The sequence below is a fragment of the Dermacentor andersoni genome, chromosome 3 (genome assembly GCF_023375885.2).
Source record: "Dermacentor andersoni chromosome 3, qqDerAnde1_hic_scaffold, whole genome shotgun sequence".
Classification (NCBI taxonomy): domain Eukaryota; kingdom Metazoa; phylum Arthropoda; class Arachnida; order Ixodida; family Ixodidae; genus Dermacentor; species Dermacentor andersoni.
Genome location: NC_092816.1, coordinates 16,286,329 through 16,310,745, shown reverse-complemented (window position 1 = coordinate 16,310,745; position 24,417 = coordinate 16,286,329). Strand labels below are relative to the sequence as shown.

The following is a 24,417-nucleotide window of genomic DNA, read 5'->3' as shown; positions in this document are numbered from 1 at the left end:
ATGTACATCTGCTTTAAAAAAACTAACAAGCTCATGGCCATGGTGGTGAATGTGGAACATACTGCAGTCAAACCTTGATATAACGAACCACAATTTAATGCAATTTGTGATGTAACAAACTATTTTCATTTCCTGATCTTAGTTCTATTGAAAACCACGCATTATTATTTTTTTTTTTTCAACTTGACAAAGTAATTTCGTGGCACATTTCCAATTTAACAAAGCCTTCAGCCATTTCAAGCGTCTACTTGGAGCATGTATGGCTAGTAAATCTAGCAAAAAGCTATAAAAATCCCATCCAAGGCAAAAGTTATTTCAAGTGTCCTTCCGCATGAAAAGTTTTCTTGCACTGCGGCATCATTCGTTGCATTGATAAACAACTTGTGGCTGCAGGGGGCATGGCAGCTCGGGCTCGGACAAACATAAGAGCTGACGATTCCTTCTGCGCAAGGAGGGTGAGGAGTGAGTGAATGTGTGGTAGCATGATCAGACATGTGGGTAAGGGGGCGGGGCAGGAACACACGCCCATCTGCCCTTCCCTCCTAGAGCGCGTCGCCTCCTTGTGCACATACATACACAGGCCACATGCCACATCTCGGAGGTAATCTCTGCAACAAGTGCAAGGGTCGTGCCGAGACAGTTGGTGCCTTGATGTGCATTGGGTTTTGGCGCATCTACGCTTGGTGCTGTCATAATCACAAGTTTCTTAGACACGGTGCAAAACATTAGCTCGAGTTGCAACAGCAAGTTCGTGGTAGAATGAGATCTGTTCATGTTTTCCTGAATGTGCATGACACTGATAAAACTACGAACCTTGCTTCATGTAGTTGTCTGTTTGCTGTCGCCAGCAGTGCTCAGCCTTGACAAAATTCTCAATTTAATGAAGTTTTTCACTGCAAGTACAAAGTTGTTATATCAAGGTTTGACTGTATAAACTACAAGTGTGACATGATGTGTGACCTTAATAGCACGAGATCTGTGAGCACTTTTTGCCTATTTGTGAGCTGAAAGATAACTACAGCACTATGTGATGATGCTTGCCTTTGTGTTTGTGAATTGTGTATTTCTGCTCTTCACACTGCCAATGCAGGGTGAAGTGATCACACTTTCCCCTTCACACCACGGTAGGCTTACAAAGGCATGTGTGAAAGTTTTGAATAATCTGTGAAGTACTGAAGTGAGCTGCCCTTAATTGGTTGTTTGAATAATAAAAAGGTGACTCATTGCATCTGGCGTTGCTACGAGTAAATGGTAATTAGCAGTAAGCAGCACACAGACTTAATGTTTATCTTGGGTACACATGTTATTTTGTGCTCATTACCATTTCCCAAGAATTAACCGACTAGGCTACTGAATGTAGTTTACTTACTACTGAATGTAGGCTACTGAATGTACTGAAATATTTGCTATAAGCATGTATTGTTACATGCTGGTACAGTAGAACACTGATATAACGAAGTTGTACTTGCAGTGAAAAACTTTGTTAAATTGTGAATTTTGTTAATACAAAATTTTTAAGTATTAACAGTAAAAATCATGTCACAAATTCCAAGAACCTTCCTAGTGGATAGTATCTTGTCAGTAATCACTTGCAAACAAGTCCCAAGAAGGTCGGTGGTTATGAGCACCAGCGCACACGGTGCAGATCGTGCTGAGAGCAATGCATCGGTGTGACTCACGGCATCTGAGATTAACGTGTTGCACTGTGCGGCACCGTAAGTTGTGAACACCGTGGCTGACAGCACTTAGTGCTACAGCCGTCATCAGATGGCACCGTCAAATTAAAAACAAAAGTGCAAAGATATAAGGATGTTCATCCTGAGAAAAAAAAAAAAAAGTCGCAGTTTTGCTACATTGGCGGAGCATTGATGGCGATAGCAAAATGACAACTACACGAAGTAAGGGTCGTAGTTTTATCGGTGTCACACGTGCCTAAGCAAAGATCGCTTGATGACCAAGAACACTCGCGCCGTGCCTTTGAAACTTGCAATCACCAACACTAGATGCGCGTGTACAATATGTGTATTGAGGCACCAGCCATCTCAGCTCGGTCTTTGCACTTGCCAAAGATTACCTCCAAGATACAGTGCATGGCCCACATATGGACAGCCATGCGCAGCTACAAGAGTAGAAGAGAGGAGATGCATACGCTACGAGGAGAGAACGGATAGGCACGCATCCCCTGCCCTCCTCTGAGGTTCGTTATATCTGATAAGTCATTATATCCATATTTGTTATATCAAAGTTCAACATCAGTAGCCTTGACACTTCTATACCTGAAATAAGTTAGTTTCACTTCTGTAACACTTCATATTGGTCAAGATCTTCTTACTTGCCACTACTCAGGTTATGAGTACTAAACCTGCGTCCTTATTCAAACACATAAAATGTGCTCGTGTTTCAGGCTGTCTGCTTGCATCTCACTGTAGCTGGATGTTATGTTATATTCGAGGCACAAACTGGATGTTGTGAGCTTTGGTAACTGAGCCAACGGTGGGGGGATCACGTCGTGTCTGCTTGCAGGTCTTTCATGGTGCGGACATGGACGTAGTCTGGCTGCAGCGTGACTTTGGCCTGTACCTGGTGGGGCTATTCGATACAGGACAGGCAGCTAGGGTGCTCGGCCTGGCCCACTTCTCTCTGGCCTTCTTGCTCAAGCATTATTGTCAGATAGACGCCGACAAGCGGTTCCAACTTGCTGACTGGCGTATAAGGTAACTGGTCTTGACCTTTACGCAGCCGATCCCAAGATCACTCTCAGACCCACCCCTCCCACACTCCTTATTGCTCAATAGTACTCTCGCATTGCGTTTTAAGCGCACTAACTGATTTTACCATGCACAACTCATGAACTTAAGGATATTGTGGGCCCATTGTACCATTTATGGAGAAGTCATTTATATACTTAGAACCTTTGTATTAAACTTTTGACAGTAACTGGAGCACATGTCCCTATGCTCTGTCACTTCTTCTTGGAAGGGTAGCCATGACAAGTCAGTCAAACGCTATGAAAAACTGACAAAATGATATTTGTGCGGCCTGCACGCACTAAGAGGCGAAAGAACAAATGAATGTGTGGCCAGCACAGTCGCAGCCAGAGGCATAGGGCTTCTGCAAGCTCTTACATTTTGCAAAATTTTTTAGTTCTGCTGGCTCTTGTCTCCTGTTTTTGTTTTAACAAAGCTGTCATGAAGTTGAAACACATAATACTTTGAAAAGTGGTTGTTTTATTTGGATGTATCTTCATTAGAGTCTAAAATATACAGTCTGATGAGGCATGGTCATTAAACCAATTAAATAGAGTGCAAGAGTGTTATACAGTGAAAGCTCGTTAATTCGAACTTCAATAATTCGAATTTATGGATAATTCGAACTGTACGATTTGGTCCGGCCAAACTCCACAGAAGTCTATGTATAAAAAAGTCCGTTTATTCGAACGTGAGAAGGTTCCGCCACGGATAATTCGAACTACGCGCTACCGTGCCGGCGGCTTGGCGCCTGGCACATGGCCATAGAAACGCACCTACTGCCTACACACAAGGCCTCCGGAACGGAGAGAACGGCGAGACAAGGCGAAATCGGGAAAAATCCAACCGGCGCGGGATCGACCAGGAGGCAGCGGCGGCTGCCTCTTCTCAGTTCAAGTGACCTCCGAGACTTTTTGCCCGTCGCGAATCTCGGAGGCTTTGCAAATCTTGTGTAGCTGCTAATGTTGCGCGGCAGATGGTGCGGCAAGCACCAAAACACAGCAAATCAAGTGAGTCGCAGCTGCGCTTGCAATCAAGAACCGACGAATCGGGGCCTTCACCACCTTGACATGTTCAGCGTCTTTGTCTCAGCAGTCTTCACCGGTTGTGCACGTCTGTTTTCAGCTTAGGATGTACTGGCCGTCGCGATTCTTTATGATGGTGTTAAGCCTCGGCTAACGTTCTTTCAGTGGACATCAGTGGTGTGACACAGTCAGACCCAGAGCTGCGACTTGAAGATGCCGTGTGCCCGCAGCAGACACCACCACTTTCTGACACGCCAAATTTCTGACATGCCCTACTGCTTCCAAATCGCAGTGTACTGTTGTTCTCCTTCACTTTCGTTAGTTCGAACTTTCGTTAATTCGAACTGAAGCGGCTTCCTCTTGCGGTTCAAATTAACGAGCTTTTACTGCTATTGTGTTCAACTGTAGTCGCAGAATATTTTATTGCCTATGTGCAGCTGTTCCAGGCCCAGTTGGACATCACTATAATAAAGTCACATACATCATGAAATACATTATGAAAGTGCTTTTGTTTGGTACACAATATCTGGGGAAAACATTCTGGATTTACTCTACTACATCCAATAATTTGTTATATCTGTGTTCTTTACATTGAGGTTCAACTTATAATCTTAGTCTCCCAAAGAGTTAATAGCCTCGAAAATGCCAATACATTTACTGTAGAATAATGCATAGTGCTTGCAAAGCCTGGGTATAGACAAATCTCCACTGAAATCTAAGGTTGAAGCAGGTAATCTGTAGAGATAGACAATTTTGTATAGTATGCTTGATTGAAATGCTGCTGCAATTCACTGAACAAAAGGTACTTGCTCACACATTTAGTACACACTCATGAACATAGAAAGGCAGATTAATGAATTGGTAATCATGCTGTGCCTTTCAGTTTCATTAGCTCATTGTAATCTTGTAACTAGTTAATGTAGCTGCTGCAGAAGTTTAGTGTCCTGAATGATAGTTAATAAAGCCAGACAAAGAACATAAGGGACATGAACTAGCACTGCTAGGCATAGCACACAAAGAAGCAGAAAGAGTTAATGTCTTAAAGATGTACAAGTGCAATAAAGTAACTGGATGAAATGAGTGGAAATTTGTGTCCTTTACTGCGCTTGGAACAATTTGAACCTGTTTTGCTCACAAGTTTTAACTTTATGTTCGTTAAGCAGGAGAAGGCATCTTTTATCTGTAGTGTATGTCAACGCTGGTTCGAGTCTTTCAATATCCTTTCAGCCAGGCTAATCTTCAACCCTTCTGCAGATAAAGAAAACTTGCAGCGGTCGATAATTTGTGCTCGTTCTGTTTCTTTTTTTTTTTTTTGAGATAACTGTAACAATTTATATTTCATTGCTCAAGTAAAGAGCTTTCATTCAGTATTATGTATTCAAAGTGCCAGTTGATGTTCGGTAAAACTTCCTTGTGTGCTGTGTCACTGTGGGAATCCTTTCTTTATTCGCAGGCCCCTGCCACCGGAATTGGTTAATTATGCGCAGTCGGACACTCACTACTTATTGTATATCATGGACCGCCTTAAACATGACCTAGCTGATCGCAGCAATGAAAATGACAACCTGCTACGGTCTGTGTTTGACCGCAGCAAGCAGGTGGCACTTAAGGTGTGTACTGCGTCAGCAACACATGTTTGACACTTGCCTTTTCTTTTTCTAGTGTCTGAAATAGCAATTACTTGGCATTGTAAAGACACTTTTATCTTATCACTGATGTCATTAGTATAGTGCCTTCATGGTGCATATTTATCAGGAGCTCAGGTTAGGGATACCAAGCTCTGTGTACACTACAGTTGCCAACTGATAATTCGTACATGCTTAATTATTCGGACAGCTCCATCTGTCCACTGTCCTCTGTCCCTATAGAACTAATGTACAAGGACAACCAAAATATCGGACACCTTACAGCGCGCCTTGCAGTAATTCAGATTCTGACTGCGCAACCGCATGCTAATTTGCTCACCAAGTTATGCAGAAATAGCAATGCTTTGGTTCTGATATGTCGCCAACCTAGTCGTTGGCCATGTCCCATTGCATCCTCGAAACCGAAACTAGGGAAGGCTAGTCGGTTTAGTAGTTGCTGACCGTATGCAAATCACAGGATAAGCCAAGCCATGCCAAACCAAGCCAAGCCACCGTGTTATATAGGCTGCATTTGTGATTTGTTGTGCAGGCTCTATTACGTTCCTCCAGCATTTGTTAATTTACGTGTTAAGTAGTGACATGGTCTTGGCGACTTCTTCAACAGTTTCAAGTGGTTCTAATTGTACCCTCAATGTTTGCGCTGATGAGGGTGGCAAGAGAAGTGCCAGTCAATGACTGTTGCGAGGAAATACACCATCAGTCGGCTATCACAGTGTGGCTGGCTTTTGTTTTGTTGCCAGGGGATGAAAATTCGGTGCATGCATCGACTGTACATTTGTATATCTGTAGTGACAGCATGACAGTGGTTGAGATACGAGCCACGATTTTGTAAAAATGCTTTCCACTCGATTCTATGCCACTCTTACATCCACTATTCACAGCTGGCTGAACTCGTGGATAACGCGGACGAGTGTCGCTCTGACCACTGACAAAATGTGAAAAGCGTGAAAAGTTAAGGTATCGCTAAAAAATCACGGCCACGGGCTATCTAGACCAAAGGCAAGCCTTTATGCGCGCAGCAACGCATTGACAAACTTAGGCTGCATTCTGATACGACCACTTTCGCAATATTTTGTGTGATCAGCAACGGACGTGACAATGGGCGACAGCGTTTCGAGCACTTTGAGTGTGCTTGGCACTGTGCCAACAATGGTGTCGCTCGTAGATGCCGCTGCAGCTTGCTCTAGTCATGCAAAATGAAAGGTGTTCCCAGAAGTGACATTCCGAAAATATGGCACACCTTTTTTGGCCAGTTGTTAAGTAAGGTCACTAATTATCTGGTGGATCCAGCATTTTGGTCTCTTGATCATTTAGACTTTTTTGCAATCCTTATTGCATCCAACTTATTGGTTGGCGACTGTAGCTGTAGCAGGAGGACTTCACAGCAGCTGTTATTGTTTCATTTTAATTGTTATGGCAACTGGTGATTTAATGTTCATGAACGAGTATGCCACTGTGAAAGCTTTGTAACATGTTAAGCAGTTAAATTTGTTTATGTGGAATGCTGTAAGTGATACAGGATTTGCCCAGCACTTTTTGATAGCATATCTGTGTGCTTCTACGACTTATGCCAACTAGTTGGCCTCATGCCACTATTTGCAAACCATGCTTTGCAAAAATGATGACTGTGCCAAGCATCATCAATGCCTCATTTCGATTATGTGAGTTGTTTTGCCATGTGTATGAATCAACAGCTAAAGTCTTAGAGTTGCAGACCTTCTGGTATTTGAGAGGCATTGTGTCTACAGCATTGTTTGTGTGCCTTGACAGATATTAACTCTTTTAAGTTTGCACTTTTGCTGTGAAGAATGTGGAAGTGTGATTCTGCAAGACAATTTTGATCACCTGTAATTCTATAACGGGCCCTAAAACCTTGTACACCCAGCCTTTGCTAATTTGACTTTCGTAAGACACAGGTTAGAGTGCTTTGGGATTTTTGGATCTATTTAAATATATTTCTAGAGAACTAACGTTGACTAAACAGGAGCTGACTATACTTGGGAATTTGTGCATGTATTGAGGAGACAATAGCAGATTGAACAGCTTACAGTTAACCAGCAGTTGCCAGTGGGTGAATGAGCACAGGGTCTAATCAAAGCACACTTACTAATCTTTCACTACATGCAGCGTTATGAAAAGCCCAGCTACCACGAGCAGAGCTACATGGAACTGTACCGCAAGAGCCGCAAGACGTTCAACAGTCGACAGCTGCATGCCTTGTGCCACCTGTACAGCTGGAGGGACCGAACGGCTCGCAACGAGGATGAGAGCACGGGGTGAGTCGGCGCCCCACTGTTCTTTAATGCAGCCTGCCTCCCACAGCTGAAAATTTTTGCCACTCGTCACGATGCATTCGTATGCATGTGTGAGTGTTATTGCTTTAGAAAAGTTCTCAAAACTTTCAGGGTTGACTGTTTGGTACCTTCAAAATGCAATTAAATCATTTTTTTCAATAAGCAGTCAACTAGTCTAAAGAGATGCCGTCAAAATCTGTGATCACATGGGTCGCTGGTGCAGATTTCAAGCTGGCAAATGTCTTTTGCTTTTGTGTCTTCTGTTTTACCAAGCCTCCACATTTGGTGTGCTTGACCTTTTCCATATTTGAGAAGAGTAACTTACGAATCAAATGTAACTTAGTATTCTCTTTTAGTATCTTTTTAAGTCATGCAGCTAGAAGAATAAAGAAAGCCAAGGAACTAGGTTTTTTTGTTATTCACAATCATACAGAACAACAGATTATAAAACCACAGAAAGCATAGGGGAAGTTAATTGTTCTATTTAAATGAAATGTAGAAATAGTATGGAAAAGTGGAAGTGAAAGTGGATGAACCATAACTTGCTGCAGGTGGGAGCCACGCCCTGCATTATGCGTACAGTGCTTTACCACTTAAGCTTTAGTTTTACTACTGCAGCTTAAGTGGCAGCCGTCTTCCCATCTACTCTCTTGTGTGTTTGTGTATGTGTACAAGCTTAGCCCTGTAAATGTTAGCCAGCATCTCTTAAGGCCATGGTGGCAGAACAAACTCACTTAGTAGGGCATGGCATGAAGACATGCAGAGGTTGTGGGTTCCATCACAACTGTTACCTTGCTGTGTTCCCTTTTTGTTTGCCTTCACCTTAGGGAAAACCAACAAACAATTGCCCCTACAATTTCTATCAGTCCGCTGCGCTTTCCATGGTGCCATTGACTATTGGCTTCTTTAATTGATAACTACACTTAATGAGCATTTCTTGTCTATCATTCGTGTGGATAATTTGCATGTTGCATAAGTACAGCAGACCTGCATTGATTCAAACTTTTCGAAAGTACAGATCTTTGAATTATCCTTCGGGCACCACTGCCCTTTTATATAAAGTTCTTATTTTTATAATTTGTTAATGCTTGAAGCAGCCCACAAGGGCCTACCTTTCGATAATTAAAAAACAATGCTTATGCAGTCATCCTTGCACCCGCAAGTGAACTGAAATACTGTAGCTGCTTGATAAAAATGTAAGCTATTAAGTTATTATGTGGGGATACATCTTTCATGTGCAATGATCTAATAGAGCTCTTGTGTGCAGATATGTGCTGCCCAACCACATGATCCTGGAGATATCAGAGATCCTTCCAAGGTAACTCTCACACAATACTCACTTCAATAAGCCTCTGCAGCAGTGAACGTGTAGTTCAGCCAGCCAGTTTGATCATCATGTTGTTTTCATTCTACCAATATTTCTCTCTTGTTGTGCTTTTGTAGTTGGCCACACTGGGTGACAACAAAGGAGTTGTCCAATATTTGCCTCAATACATCTGAGAAAATGCTACAAAGTGACCTTGTACAACTTAGCTTGTGTATATTTTCAGCTTAGGAAGACATTAAAATTGTTTTGTGCCTTTATAAAGAGGCACTTCGTTGTGACACACATCATATTGCAGACAACATGCCATGCACAAATTCAACTGCACTCCTTGCAAAACCATTCCAGCCTTCGCTTGGTTAGAATGGGAGGTAATTTTTATCATTGTGCATGCATTGGTGCTCAGAATAATTGTCTCTTACATCTTCACTGTATGCACTGTCAACCTGTGCATGTGTCTGCTTAGTAAGGAATTTCCTTGGATGAACAGAGTACTGTTGTGTTCTTGAAAATATGCTTTTGCAAGGAGACTGTACCCATGGACAGCTTTCTGTGGCAAAAGGGGTAAGGTTCTCCATATGTGTTGTTGGCCAGCTGGTCAGGTTTTGGCAATGCTTTCTGTGTCGGTTCCTCAGAGCTGATATTGAATCAGCGTGGCTTCCTACTTGAGATGGTTTTGTGTTTGCCAAAATGCAGAAAACTAAAAGTGAAAAAATAAAATTCAGTTTAGTGATCCAAAGCAAGAGGGAGGTTCACAAAAAGATAGAAGCCTGAAATGATTAACAGTGGTAGAGCAAGGAATGTCACTGGGAAGCCAACATTTCAACAAAAGGACTTGTCTTTGTCAGGGCAGCAATGTTTCATGAGGGCTGTGCCATTGCTGCTCTGATCAGGACAAGTCCCTTTGTCAAAACATTGGCTCCAGCGACATTTGTTGTTTGACAACAGTTGATCGCTTAGCGATTCATTTTATGCCTAATTTTAATAAAGTAGTGCTCTAGTAAATAAGATGTTTATGTTTTCTGGTCCCTAGCTTAAACAAGCACTCTTTTCATGAGTGCTGTGATGTTGCATGCATGTTGCACACATGTTGAACACGTGTTGCCTATGTAGCATTCCCTCCATTGTCACATAAAGTTGTATATGAGTAACTGTTGACAGCTCCATAAGTGTTTAGCACGGCACTGACACCCGACTCCTGGTCAGCAGTAGAAAAAGAGTAAAAGATGACAGGAAGAATAATGCATAGAAAAAGAGAAAATTGGCAAGCCTGAACTGTGAGAAGCTGCCCAAAGAGCACAATTCGCATTCACAAGATGGAGTGCAGTGTACCCTGCTTTGCCTATCATGTTGTGCAATCGTGGTTACCTGAGAGGAGAAGCCAGAGCAGCATAGATTAATGTTGAGACTTCTCTGCCACTACTGTCACTTATTGTTACTACTTTGCACTTGTTGCACGTAATGCACTGTGACTGATTTGATGAAACCCAGACTTTATCTGCAATCTTTGCTGTATCTCTTTGTCCCAGGGAACAGCAAGGCATTGTAGCCTGCTGCAATCCATGCCCACCTCTCGTGCGACAGAACCTCAATGAGCTGCATGCTATCATCCTGAAAGCTCGAGACGTGCCACTTAACCAGGTCTGTAGTATCCTGTCGCTTTTGCATTTTTTAGGTTTTACCATCTCAAAACTTCATTTTAGAAATTTGGGTCTTTCTGGCCACATCCTGTATATCTAACACTACCTTCGCGTATTGTAAGCATATTTGTTTCTAATTATCTGCTACATTAACCTCCTGTTCTTTGATATATGTCATTCCTATGTTTCCTTCACGTGTCAGTTACTACATTTTTATTTACTGATACTATGTAGTATCTATTTAATTTGCTTGTGTTTGACTTGAACTTCAATTATTGTAAGCACCTTTGCTGTATTTGATTATCTGCTTCATTAACTCCATCTGGTCTGATGTGTGTCACCGCTGTGTTGCCATAATCTATTAATTACTATATTGTTAAATTACTAATAGGAGGTCCCTCTGATAGTTATTGTAACTACAGTACCCCCTTCTGTATTAATGATGAATGATTAAATCAATCAATCAAATCAAACCTGTCCACTTGCAGCTTAATAACAGGCACCAGTGTTTGGGTGTCTACAGCACCTCATTGCCTTATACTCTTCAATTTGTTCACCAAAGTAGAAACCTTTATCACTCACAGTTGTCTTATTCTATATGTGTATTAAAATGCCTGAGTTTCAGCAGTTGTTGCACTTTAATGCTGAGCAAGTTGCAGCTGTTTGACTTCCCTCGAATTAGGATTGATTACTTTTCTATTCTGAACGATTGAGCTTCAAGTTGATACAAGGCTCACAAAACTAGATTTGAATTCTTGTCAGCTAGGGGACTCAACTCTCATCTCTGTAGTGTGCGTACACTCTGTGTGATATGTGTTGCCTTCCTGTTCCTTCTCCCTCATTCAAGTGGGTGGGCGTAGTGCCCCTTCATTAAGGAGACAATTGCTAACTTTTCTTCCTGTGCATGTATGTGATGGTGATGATAACGAAAACACTTGCGATGGTTAAGTGTTTGCTGTCAAGTTCTATGATGTGCTGGTGGGTATGCTACTGACTGCTGCTTTCAAGGATTAGATAGAGCACATTCACCAGTGTGATTAAAATGCCACTGTCTATCTTATTTTTGCCCAACTGTCGTAATTATATGCTCCATGGTCGAGCTAATGTTGGCCTGAGGTAACGTCCCGATGTCCATTCTGTGATCTATGCAGTAAACCTGCTTCTTCTGGCACTTTGTGTTTATAGCTTTTTTCTTCTCAAGAAAAAAGGAATTTCACCAAGTGTACTGAAGACTTTATAATACAGTATAAAGGAAAAACAGTGTTGGAGCAGTATAAGCTTTCATCTATATCTGTAATCTGTCATTACAGCGGAACCCTTGCTGACATGTTCCTGGTTCTTGTGTTTAGCTGTTATGTTTGAAGTAGTAACTTAGCGCGAATAAAACCACGGAAACAAGAAAGATGGACAAGGACAAGCACTTGTCCTTGTCCGTCTCTCTTGTTTCCGTGGTTTTATTCGCGCTAAGTTACTACTTCAAATATGGATGACCAACTAGCCCAACAGTCAGCTCTTCTAGCCGTTATGTCGTGGAAGTGTGGTGCTTTCGCTGTCACCATAAATTGCTGATTGTTGCATCCCCACCTACTATATTGTCATACCATATTGTTTTCGCATTTTATCCTAATTCAGGTGCCGAAATTGCACAGCAGGCAAACAATATCTCATGCCAGCAGACTTCCATTAATTCTACATAGTTTCATTCAAAGTGTTCTAAAGGAGGTGCATGCTGTTCAAGAGTGTAATTTAACTCGAACATAATCAAACCACTTCGTCAAACTGGAGTTGAATTTGCTGAAGTTGTCTGTATGTTGTGCAATGCTATGGCACTGCATGATATACAGCTATAAAGATTTACAGGCTAGGGCATCTTTGTTGGGAGGCTTTCAACATGTGGCTGAAGTGACAGCACTTACTGTGTAAGGTCCCCCATCTCAGTGAAAATCAGGCTGGCAAAATTCAGGAAGGCAGCAAAAACAGGCAGTGCTGGCACTACTGTTCTGTAATGTGCACAGCCACATGTGCAGGGGCGTTCTCAACAACCTCACCAAGATCCAGCCAAGCCGACTGTTTCTACGTCAGCCACAACCTCTTCATTACTGGCTGATACTCCCGGACCGTCCAAGGAAGCTACAATATGGCGCAGCGAAAGTCCGTCACCATCCTCAAGGGGGATGGACTAAGGCAGTGCAAAAGCTAGTGGTGTGATGTGCCACGGTCATGTGAATGGTGCTGCTGACCAGATGACTGTGTCTAATTCAGTCTCTTTCCAGTCAGAGCACAAAGCAGAAAAATTACAGCACATACTTGATGCTAAACTGCCATCAAGTACTAGTCAATTTGTGAAATGCCATTCAACTGTTGAGAAAAAAAGAAAGGAACTGACATCATTTCTTGACTTGTGTTTTAATCTCAAGTGCATAGTCATATTTGCAGATGAGCTGCAGATGTAATGTCTGGCCATTTGCATCGATGGTCACTGGTTTACTACTTTGAGCAGTACTGTGCCCATATTTTCAATGATTTATTGTTTCAGCTTAGAGTAAGATGTTGTTTCTCACTTGTCTTATGTAGTGTGTGTCACTTCTTTAGTACTCATGCATTAAGCTTCAGATGGTTTCATGTATATAATGTTGACAAATGTAGCTTATGTCACACTGTAAGTAACATATGCTTGAAGAAAGCAGTGCGGCATTTGTATAGGACAAGGAGGAAGGCACACACAACCCAAGTGGTGACTGGCAACAGTAGCCAGCACTGGTTATGTGTCTTTTTTATAATACCCAATAAATTGTTCACTGTTTTTTCAAACATGTTACCAAACCATTTTACCGAGCTTACAGTTCTAGTCAGCTATGCCTTGGTTTTACTTGTCATATTTCTGCAGTAATGTCAAAATATTACTGGGCATTGAAAAAAGTCCTTCATGCATGCTTTGTCTGTTGACTTTGTGCTTGAGGATGGGTAAGTGGCATAGATTGGTCAAAAGTGCTACTTGTAGACCCTTAACAGCAGTTAGTATGAAACTGATGACATCACCATCTTGACCTCATGCATGTCACAGTGTAAATCTGTGTGAGAAGAATGAAATCATTGTCCACCATCTGTCTATCAGTTATTGTATAAGTTATTGTAGAATATGAACCACTAGTAGCTTTTGGAATGCGTTCGAATTCCAACTTGACTGAGGAAACACAAATGAATACCTGTGAATACAAGAAGGGGCTGTCTCGTAGGGTTTACGCATCACAGAACTACTATGCTCTTTGTCAAGGAGGACATGTGCACAAAGCCATGTTAGTTGTGAGCAGTAGTCATAATGACAACCAAACTAATTGATAGACCTCATATTATTTACTGTGCAAGAACACACGGACGGAATCAAAGACAGGAGGACATATTTCTAGTCGATAGACATATGTCCTCAAACACATTATGCAATGTACAACTTCGTAGGTCTCTCCTTTTGCTTTAAACTTGGGGTTCCCAAATGTTTCTAACCTTGGAGAACCCCACCTGCCTTCCCAAAGCTTTGCGGAACCTCTCCTCCCTACTTCTTTTTCCCACCAATGTGCTTATCCACAGCCCCGCGATGCTTCTTGCGATGAGTCAGATGAGTATCTTAAACATGAGAACAAAAGTGCACAAGGTTCTGACTCATTTAAACAAGGTAATAGTCCACCTTAGTTGGAATGGGGTTGGATTCGTTTTGGCCACTCGCAGAACCCTAAAATGTCTTTCGTGGAACCCAGGAACATGTCTGAACTCTGACGCACTGTTGAAAAAATGTTTTAGCAACTTTCTTCTTTCTTCCCTAAAAGGCCCCTCACTCACCACATACCTAATTTCAGTTATACGCTGGAAGTTGTTACTCCATGGAGTGTTCTGCTGCAAAAATTTTTTTAATTGGTTCCTTAATAGCTGAGATAGAAATATTTCAGTACAATGAACCTACAATTTCAGCAGGTGAGCTCCACTGCCAAGAACTTGCACTGTCTTGCCTCTGCAAGTGAAATTCCTCCCCTGCGTTCTCCTATACTGGAGCTCAAGGAAGGCATGACGCATATGTCATGGGCCCCGCCTTCATGTTTTCTAACCTAGCCTTCTCACTGCGCGGCGCACTTCTGCTGACGGCGTCACATGCGAGCTGTTGCGTTTGTCTCATTTCGTGCAGTGCACAATTTTGGCACACTGTGCACGAGAACACCTGACTGTATAAGTCAGTGCTATACAAATACTGAGACAGACACAAGCGGATCACAGAGCATGATCGTGCGCTGGAATTCAGTAAAAAATGACATAGTTTCGTTGTCTGTGCGTGCAACTGCGCAACGTGGGAACAAGCAGACGAAACGGAAGGACATCTCTCTTGCTATAGCGCAAAAAAAAAAAAGAAAGAACACGCAGACATTTGGTTTGTGTGTTTTATTATTTCTCTAAATTTTATTTCGTCTATTGAAGCAACAGTTTACACAAATAACAGATGTTGCTTTGAATAATTCTCAAAATCACATGCCACTGTGAGTGACGTGGCAGCACTGCCATGTACGTAGGCGCACTTGTGTGATATGAGTCGGCTCTCCAGCTGGGATCATGGCTCCCGCAAGGAGAAGGGCAAACAGCATTTGGTATGAAATTTTAGCTTTTTCCACGGCGCGTAGAGATGTAATACTTAGAAGACATGATCGTAAGCATGCATTGTATGCATGGTGCTTGTCAGCTCAAAATGGCCAGACCTGGTGAAGGGCCCTTTAATGTGTTTCGATATGTCAGTGAGTATTAAGCAAATATAACTTTAGCATTGCTAAATGGGCATGCATGCGTGCATGTATGACTTAAATTGTGCGCTTTCGGGTTGTACACATCTATTTATTTGTCTTGCATTGCGAGAAACTGATTGTAGCAAATGTAGAGAGGTGCTGAAAAATATAATGAATAAATATTAAACGGGCTGTGTGCCTATGTGTATTGTGAATTTCACTCTTCCAAAGCGGCAGGAACTACTGGTTATTATGGAGGGAAAAAAAAGGAAAAGTGAAGAAGTCAATGACCTTTTCATTAGACAATGCATACGTGCAGGCATGGGGCATTCATCACACTATCAAAGCATAGTAAAGTCCTAAGTTATTAACAGAGCTAACGTTAGCTTTTGTGCAAGAACTCTTAATTTGTGTGTTGAGAGGTTGAGAGCCGTAGGCCTTCTATGTAGTAACTTCAGGTAGGTAGTGTGAAGCATAGGGTGTCTCACTATAACATCTAGAGGGAAATCTGTCACCACTGTCTATGGGAGTTTTCTAAGGGGTGCTGTGCCATCATGGGAATGGCGGAATATGTGTCTGCGAGGCTTGTGTTGGCTGGTGTTGTAAGAGGCTTCGTCTAAAACTTGGATATGGCTACACAAATAACACGTTCTTAAAGGGACACTAAAGTGAAACAACAAATCAGTTTAGGCTAATAAAGCATTGTTTGAGATCACTGCAGGCAGTCATTTCAAAATAATAGTTTGATTATTAGACGAGAAAATGGAGGTCGGAGTATCAGTATTTGCATTTTGCGCCGAAACCCAGACACCGGTACGTCAGTGTGACGTCGGGGACTCCAAAGTATGTTTTCGCATATGGGTCGCATTGGCAGAGTAAAGGTTCCCGAAACTTGCCATGTTTAATATTTGGTTCCTTTAGAACACAATGTAGTCTATCTGTACCGCTATATATGTAAGTAGGCCCTAGAAGATGCCATCAAAATCCATGATGTCACAGCGACCAGGTGCGGGAACTTCAAGGAGGCGTCACCACCAGTCTTTCGTTCTTGCGCTTTTTCTGGCTTACCAAGCGTCTTATCATAGTAAAAGTGGTGTTTTTGGTGTCCTAGAGGGGTAATTTACTGATGCAGAAAAAATCATTTTTCCCTTTAGGGTCCCTTTAAAGTAACATCTTCATAAAAGGCTTTCATTCACTCATATTACATCTTCCAATGAAGTTTACTCACCTACAATGCATAACCAAGGGAAGAAAAACGAAAACAGACGACAAACTGTTCCAAAGTGAGCACGAATCTCGTCGTCTGTCGTCCAACTTTAGCAGCCTGCTACCACTTTCTACATTTCATATCATTGTACACGTAATAAGAAGTTCTCATAATTAAACAAAACATGTTTTTGTGTAATAATAAAGCTGAAAGAGCTTTTTACGGGCCGCTTTAGTAGAGAATGAATCATTGTGACAGACGGAACGGTTCCCGCCCGGCGCATCTTCAAGTTTTCCTGGCTCTCCGAGAAGGACGCCAATCTGAAGTCACAATATACCGGTATTCCCATGCATACCGCAGCGCAGCAGCGCCAGACTTCCCTCTAAGTAATATAGTGAGAAACTCTATGGTGTGAAGTCATTCAAGTTTCCATGATGTTGTGCACTATGTATGAAAGAGGACTGTAGTACCAGAAACCTTCTTTTCTTGTATATCTGGTGCAAGCCACGAAAAGAAGAAGAAATCCTTTTGGATAGAGTACCGTCATCCTTCTTTTCTTTTGTTTATGTGTTTATAATGAAAGAAGACTACATTTTAAGGCTTATCAATGTCAGCAGTTCACCACCCACTTCTAAAGCAATATTTGCAACAGGGAATACTGTCTCGCTGCTCGAGTTTAGAAATGATATTTGGTAAGAAAAAGAAAAAAATATATATATAACAATATGTAAGCATTATGGCATCAGTGCTCATATTGTTCACCAGAGAACGATAATGTAAGCATGTTTTGTAATGTTACTTTTGGAACGTTATGTGAATCAGAGCTGCAGCATTTATGATTGTATAGAATTTCAAGGAGCATTGGCTTAAAATTGTGGCTAACCATTTATCACGGCTTGGAGCGTTAATTGATGGAGTGCAACATGTGAGTAATTATATAATTGTTTTTGTTTTTCTTTTTCTTTTCAACCTCAGTGTGTGCTTTAGGATATGTAAGTGTTGATTTCATCATGACACCATGGGTTGTTGTTCATATGTATTATAAATTCTCTTAACTACTGTCATCAGGGGATGGGCTCATGTCACATTGATCCTAGCTGGGGATTTTGCATTAGAAAACAGGCAGGTGCTATACCCTTCCTATTAACAGTGCGAGCCTGCTTTTTTTTTAGCTCTTTGCCCTTTGTGTCCACATTTTATGTTTTCACACCCAATACAACAAAACATGATAGGTATAATGCAAACCGCTGGGAGTCAAAAGATGTGCTACTCTTCACATAAGTAGTCAGGTCTAATGGCCTCGGGCTGTGTCATGTCGCAGAAAACTGACGGCATCTAGCCACATTTTGTTCTGCCAAGAACAATCTTTCTCACAAGTATGGATAGCTGGGCAAGTTGGTACGATTGCATTCTTGAAGACTACACAGGTTAAGATGGGAAAAGCGAAAAAAATTGCCGTGGTTTTCAAATTTGTTTTGTTTGGCCCGTCTTTACCTCTGCAATTTTCAAGAAGGATCTTTCCTTCTTGCTATTACACGTCAGAGGAGGGACGGCAGGAACAGAAGCTACTGAGAAAGGATAGAGGGATGGGGTCAGGTTCCTGTTTATCTGCATGGTGTGCTAAAGTTTTGTGCGAGCTCTCATTTCAGAAAAATGGCCTAGGAGGCCTTCATTTAGATGCCATCCTAAGCTCACTGCACCAATCATTCATAGTCTCTTTATTTTTTTTTGCTTGAAATTCAAAGCATGTATTCCGTAAACATGAATCTGTAACATGTACCTGGCAGAAAGAGAAAAATGTAGAACTCCTACCCCAGGGTGAAGCTGAGATGGAGCCAGCAGCTCGATAGTAATTGACTTCTCATTTCATGTTGCAGAGCCTGGTGCCAGAAAAGTCATCCTGGCCAGTGGCTGTGCAAGTCGACTTGGATAGCGTGCTTCACTGTGTCCATGATCAGCCCCGACATGACGATGCCAGTCTGGCTCTTCCCACTCTTCTGGGTCAGTGGCTGTAGCCAAGCTGTGATATGAGCTCCTGCAAGCCAATACAATTGACTCCCAGTGACAGAATTAATCGTGGAGTTGAAAATAATTCTGGTCATTAAAATGAACTGTGTGGTACAACACGAAGCAGGACAGGGGACACAAGAAAAAATGAGGACAAGCTCTTGTCCTCGTTTTTTTCTGTGTCCCATCTCCCACTTCGCGCTGTACCACACAGTCAAAAATGGAAAACCAACTAGCCCAAACCATCACCCTATTAAATTTAAGCATAAGCTCCACTGTGACATTATTTCACTGGCTTCTCTTATGACTGTGTTTTGGTGTTACCACCTATGTTGTTTGAATCAGGGAGGTAGTGGGCGTGAGCCTCCTGCCGGTGGTTGGCAGGGACCACTTAGGGGACCACTTAGTGTGCTGGTGTTCTATGCTGTTTTCCACTGGTCGACTTGTAGTGGCCAGCGAAATCCTCGAGCAACTACTCAGATTTCACCAATGCACATCTGCCAATGGAAAGTCATGGGGGTAGTCCAGACGTGAAAATTTACCAGACATTCTTGCACACACGTCACACAAATCACTTCTAGAAACTGTGGCCAACTTCTATTTTGTGCGTTTCTATGACAATCGAAGTCACCAGCCAGATAAATAAAAAAGATGGAAGTGAAGTATGCTTCTCACCCTATTTCTGCGCTAATCCGCGCCTCGGCGGTGGAGCAAATGAGAACGATCCGGCATGGAGTAAGTTGATTCAAAACAACCAGTGGAAAGCACAAACCAGCTCCAGGTCAAACAGTGAAATCTGGATTTACCACCATGGAACAAGAAACCCTGCTCCAGATCGACCAATGAAAAACTGTGAAGCCATTTATAGCAGCTGTAAGCAACAGCATGGGAAAGCATTTGTTAGGAATGTGCCGTTTTCAATATTGCCACTTTGATTTAGCATAACTTAAATTATAGATGAACAAAGCATAAATATTCGTTAATTTGGAGTGTTGGAGTTTCCTTTGTCTGTTAGCATTTGTGGGCATGGTAGAAATTGCAAAAGTTGTTTCTTATATCTCTCTACATAGATGAAGATGGCGAGCCTGTGCCCGTAGAAAAGTGCAGTTCACAGCTGTTGACCAAAGCACTGCCAAGTTTGGGGGCAATAGCAGCCAAGGTATGCAGTTTGCTCTTTTTTTATTCTCGAGTTTTCAGTGCTCTTCCTGGTGGTCACATGCCCTTTAACATGTGCAGTTTATTTATTTGCATGTTAAAACCATTACAGCATATGCAGAATGGACACTGTCAGTTGACAAGGACAGGAAATGAGTGCTTGTTATTGTAACTGATCACACGTTGGGCCATGTATGTTAAAGCTTTCTAATCGGAGTGATGCAGTGCCCTGAGAAGCTATATATGTGTACAACCTATTTATTCTCAAGAAAAAAGGTGCATTCCTTCTCTTGGTTGTCCAATAGTCCATCTATTCTGCTGTTGTGGATAGTATTTTCTTTCCAGGCATGTGTAGAGCACATATGTTCCATCACTGCAAACAACCCTGTTATCTAGCTTTTCCAGGCATTACGAAAGGCCAAGTCATAGGCTAAAACAGCAATTTCACATATATCCTTAATTTCCTTCATGAGCATGCAGTGGCAAGAAACATTGCACTTATTTTTCTGACTCTTCTATGTTTTTCGTTGCAGGTCTTGTCTGCAAAACCAAGGGGTAGTAGCCTTGTCTTGCCATACAAACGAGTAAGTGTCTGTCGTTTGTTTGCTGCAAGTGTAGGCACTGGATGACGTAGCTTAAACGAGGTCTCAATCTTGCATGCACAGTGCCTTTACGGCCATGCTTTCTAAGCATGTCACGTTTAGGTTGCTGCCCATCTGTCACTATGCTCTTTGAGAGATGCTAAAGTTAAATAACATTTCAATTATAATTGTTGAGCGGGAGAAGTCTTATGATGTGAGAATGCCAGTGAAGCAGACAAGTTGCCAAGCCTAACTGTTTCATGCACAGAAGCTCTTTTTCTTTGAGAAAGCCAAATAAAATATTATTGAGCAGAGAAGGTAAGAGAGAAGCAAGGAAAACACCATGGAGCAGAAAATTAAGTTTATTTTACAGGAACTACGAAGATATGTGGTATAAGCAATGCATGTCACCGCCATACTGGAATGGTTTCTTGAACCCCTTTTGAAACTCTGCAAAACACTTTTTATCACGATAGCAATTATATAGACACTCCAAACAAATTTCCACCGTTGTCATTGTCGTGACATTCTTTTTAAAGTCCAAGTGCGATAAGATAGCAGTCACGAGCCACATGCTATAGGCGAGAGGGAAAGCATGCGAGGGTGAGCTAAGGAGTATGGTGGCTTGATGCGGTGGAGTATTCTCATGTGCACAATGGCAGAAGGCTGGTAGGGTGCATGCTGTCTTCTTGCATTTACAATGGATGGAGTGGGGAGAAAATGCTTGTTGTCCGCACTGAAAAGATTAAAGAGCTAACTAGGTTCCTTAGTGTTATTGATATAAGTGAATAACAGAAGCAGGGGCTGTTGTGTCAAAGAGCACCCCTTAATTTGTGGGTGTCTCGCTTGTGTATTTGTCCATACTATATAATGCTGTTTCATATTAAAACATTTGCTTATTTACTGCTTCATCCAAGCTATCCACCCAGCTTGTGATATTTTAAACCCACCTGACAGTTCTAAGTCAGATTAATGAATGAGTAAATTAGCACAACAAAAGGATAAGCACAAGAAAGGAGAATGGAACTGCTTTGAACTTGTTCAGGCTAGTGACATGTACACTCTCATGTCCCCACTTAAAAGAAACTTTTGACAATCATGTTACAAATTGTTTTGGCGCAGGGAAAGCTTTTTTGTGTGATTTAGAAGTAGCATACAATGTGTTATAGGGGCTGCAATCTATTGTTGTCACAATGCTGTACAGTGCTGCATAGATATATAACTTAAGTGACAGCTGCAAAGATTACAAAGTCAGCTTAGTAATGTGCACTGTTATACGAGTTGGTACATATTGTCACAAGACCGCGAGCAGTGTGACAAAGGCAACGTTGGTCACTTTGTGAAAGACAACGACGATTGTAAAGATTGCCTTTTCGCCATCTTGGCTTTGTTGCAGCTCGTTGTAGAGAGCTTGTAAATATAGTTTCGTTTATGGTTATGTTGCGCTTAGTTTTACACTGACAATATAAAGTGAAGGACAGGACGTGGACGTATGTAGTGCAAACTAACAGCTGTTTAATACTGTTAAAAGAAAAATTGAAAAAATGCGTGGTGTTGCCTCACATCCATGGCTTGCCACATAAAATAAAAAAGACAGCCCAACGCCATGATGTTCAAGTACTGTTCTCCGCTCCGCAAAAACTAAAAGGCATGTGCAAGAGGGTGAACGCAGGATCCAAAGAGGGCAATCCTAGTGCTACGGTCTGTCAGACTAAGCATGTGAAAAAGTATGTGGAATGTGCTACTTCAGTGTTTTACCAAATCCCACTAGATTGCGGGAAAGTATACATTGGGCAAACTGGATGTTGTCTAAATGATAGGTTACGGGACCACAAGTACACGTGCCAGCTTCTGACAGCACCTAGCAACTTGGCTGCACACTGCAAACAGTGCAAATGCTCTCCGCTACTAGAAAACACCACAGTCATTGGCACATCAAAAACAAAAATGGAGCGAGAAATATAGGAGGCACTTGCGATAGCTAAAGAAAAAGAGATGTGCGTAAGCAATCCGTCCATCGTGCTTATCGAAGCTGAGGTCGCGTTTGCCAGGGCGAACGGGTGCAAGTGGACGATGTATGCCTGGCCCGAACTATGATCACATGTCGTCACCTTGTCATTTCTTTTTATATCTCCCTCCCTGCGCCATATCTCCTTGTATATAAGCGCATTCTTTAATAGTATTAAACAGTTGGTAGTTTGCGCTATGTACGTCCACGGCCTGTCCACTTAAAATCGTCAGTGTAAAACTAAGCTGAATGTAACCATGAACGTTCACCAACTAGCACCCTTCATTGCTTTACTAAATATTTTTGTTTAAATCTCTCCCCATGGCATCTTTACAGTATTTAGAGTCTCTGTCAAATTTGTGCTCATTCCCACCCTGAGCTTAGTAAACTAGGATAGTCTTACAAAAATGGAACAAGAAGTAGATTATTGCTATTGTTGTTGTTTTTTTGGTATAGTATATTGACCTTCCTAAAACAATGGCTTTTGAGTATCAGTCATATTGCTTAGAGAATACTTGAGTATTGTTCAGTATTCTTGTAAGGAAGGTCAAGAGCTTGTGATTGGTAGTTAGAATATTGGATGACTGAAGGAGCACATTTACCTAGGCTGAGTATTGAATGTGAAAAAGCTGCATAACACGCAATGTGTACAAGCAAGAAGACAATCTGCCGTCTTCTTGCTTGTGCACATTATGTTTTATACTGGTTTTTCATCCTTAATTATGTTCCAAATGGCCCAGCTTTTGACCTTGTTGCTAGGCTAACCAGTCATGGGGATCCAGAGAAGAAGAAAATCTGCAGTTGAATAAAAATCAGTTGTAACGCATTTGTCAAGTTTTCCCAAGCTGTGGACCACAGTTTACTGACAGCCTTGGCAACAAAATTATAAAATGAATGCATTTTTCCAGTTCTTAGTGTGTCAAAGCTTAGAACTGCACAGAGAAGTTATGGAACAAAAAATGATAGTATGCGTAACATTCAGAGATAAAAACCTGGCCACAAGTAATTTTTGGAGCAGATAACCCTTAAAGTGACAACCAAGGCAAAAGAAACACATTTGTCGGTAGCAGAGGGTGAGGTGGAGTGGTGAGGTTAGAAAATTTGCAGGGCATATGATGGAGACAGTGAGTACAGAACACAGGTAACTGAATATTGCTGATAGGGGCATTTGTCCTGCAATGAACCTAAATAGGCTGATGAAGATGACTTCATTTACAAGTCACTTTTTTTACTACTTTCGTGGAATGTGTGACTAAACTCATCCTTCCCGTCACCTACTGTGCTATTGTCAGTAGTTTGTGTATAAGAAAAGTTAGTAATTTCTACACTCTTTTCAGTTTTGACTCTGCTTACATGTAAAAAAAAAAAAAAAAACATGCATGTAAAAAAACAATATGGTGCAGAGTGCAGTTTAGAGCCATTATTTTGAAAGTATCAATACCACTCACTATTCTGTGTCATTACAGTATAAGGCTGCTGTGGAACGAGATGGCCCTGAAGTTGAATCTATCCAGAGGGAGACAGCAACCGGTGAATCACCTGTGCACCAAATGGTGAGTGTGGACCACAGCCACTTACTGACCTTGGGTCAAAAATTGTCTTTGGGAAGTTTGACACAACTATTTAAGGAGCACTGAAGAGCAACAGTAAATCAGTTTTAACTTATAAAGTATGTTTTCACTACTCTACTTCATTCATCTGATTGATTATTACTGGACAAAATGAATGCAAAAGTTCTATTTCTTGAATTTCACACTGAAACCGTGATCCAGGTATGTCAGTATGACAACATGGATTTTCAAGTATTTTCATATATTAGGGCCATGTTATTGCAAGAAAAGTTCTCAATACTTGCTAGGTCGAGTCTGGTTTCTTCAGAATGCAATGTACTCTGTCTTCGCCGATGTACGGTGAAGCGGGCTTGTGTAGACACCGTCAAAATTCATGGTGTACTAGACCTGTCTAGATACTATAAAAATTGATGTTGTTCTATACCTGCATGAACACTGAAGATATGTTACAT

The 24,417-nt window shown here is 41.7% G+C and overlaps 1 protein-coding gene across 1 annotated transcript in view; it reads left to right on the top strand.

Annotated features, from left to right (window-relative positions):
* Rrp6 (exosome component Rrp6) overlaps nt 1–24,417 on the top strand; it is a 73,683-nt gene that overhangs the window by 36,130 nt on the left and 13,136 nt on the right. The window contains exons 9-17 of the mRNA XM_050169249.3: nt 2,524–2,714; nt 5,226–5,382; nt 7,546–7,694; nt 8,980–9,030; nt 10,566–10,677; nt 18,521–18,644; nt 19,721–19,809; nt 20,339–20,389; nt 23,861–23,947. Of these exons, the coding sequence (XP_050025206.1) occupies nt 2,524–2,714; nt 5,226–5,382; nt 7,546–7,694; nt 8,980–9,030; nt 10,566–10,677; nt 18,521–18,644; nt 19,721–19,809; nt 20,339–20,389; nt 23,861–23,947 (1,011 nt within the window). The remainder of the gene's footprint in view (nt 1–2,523; nt 2,715–5,225; nt 5,383–7,545; nt 7,695–8,979; nt 9,031–10,565; nt 10,678–18,520; nt 18,645–19,720; nt 19,810–20,338; nt 20,390–23,860; nt 23,948–24,417) is intronic.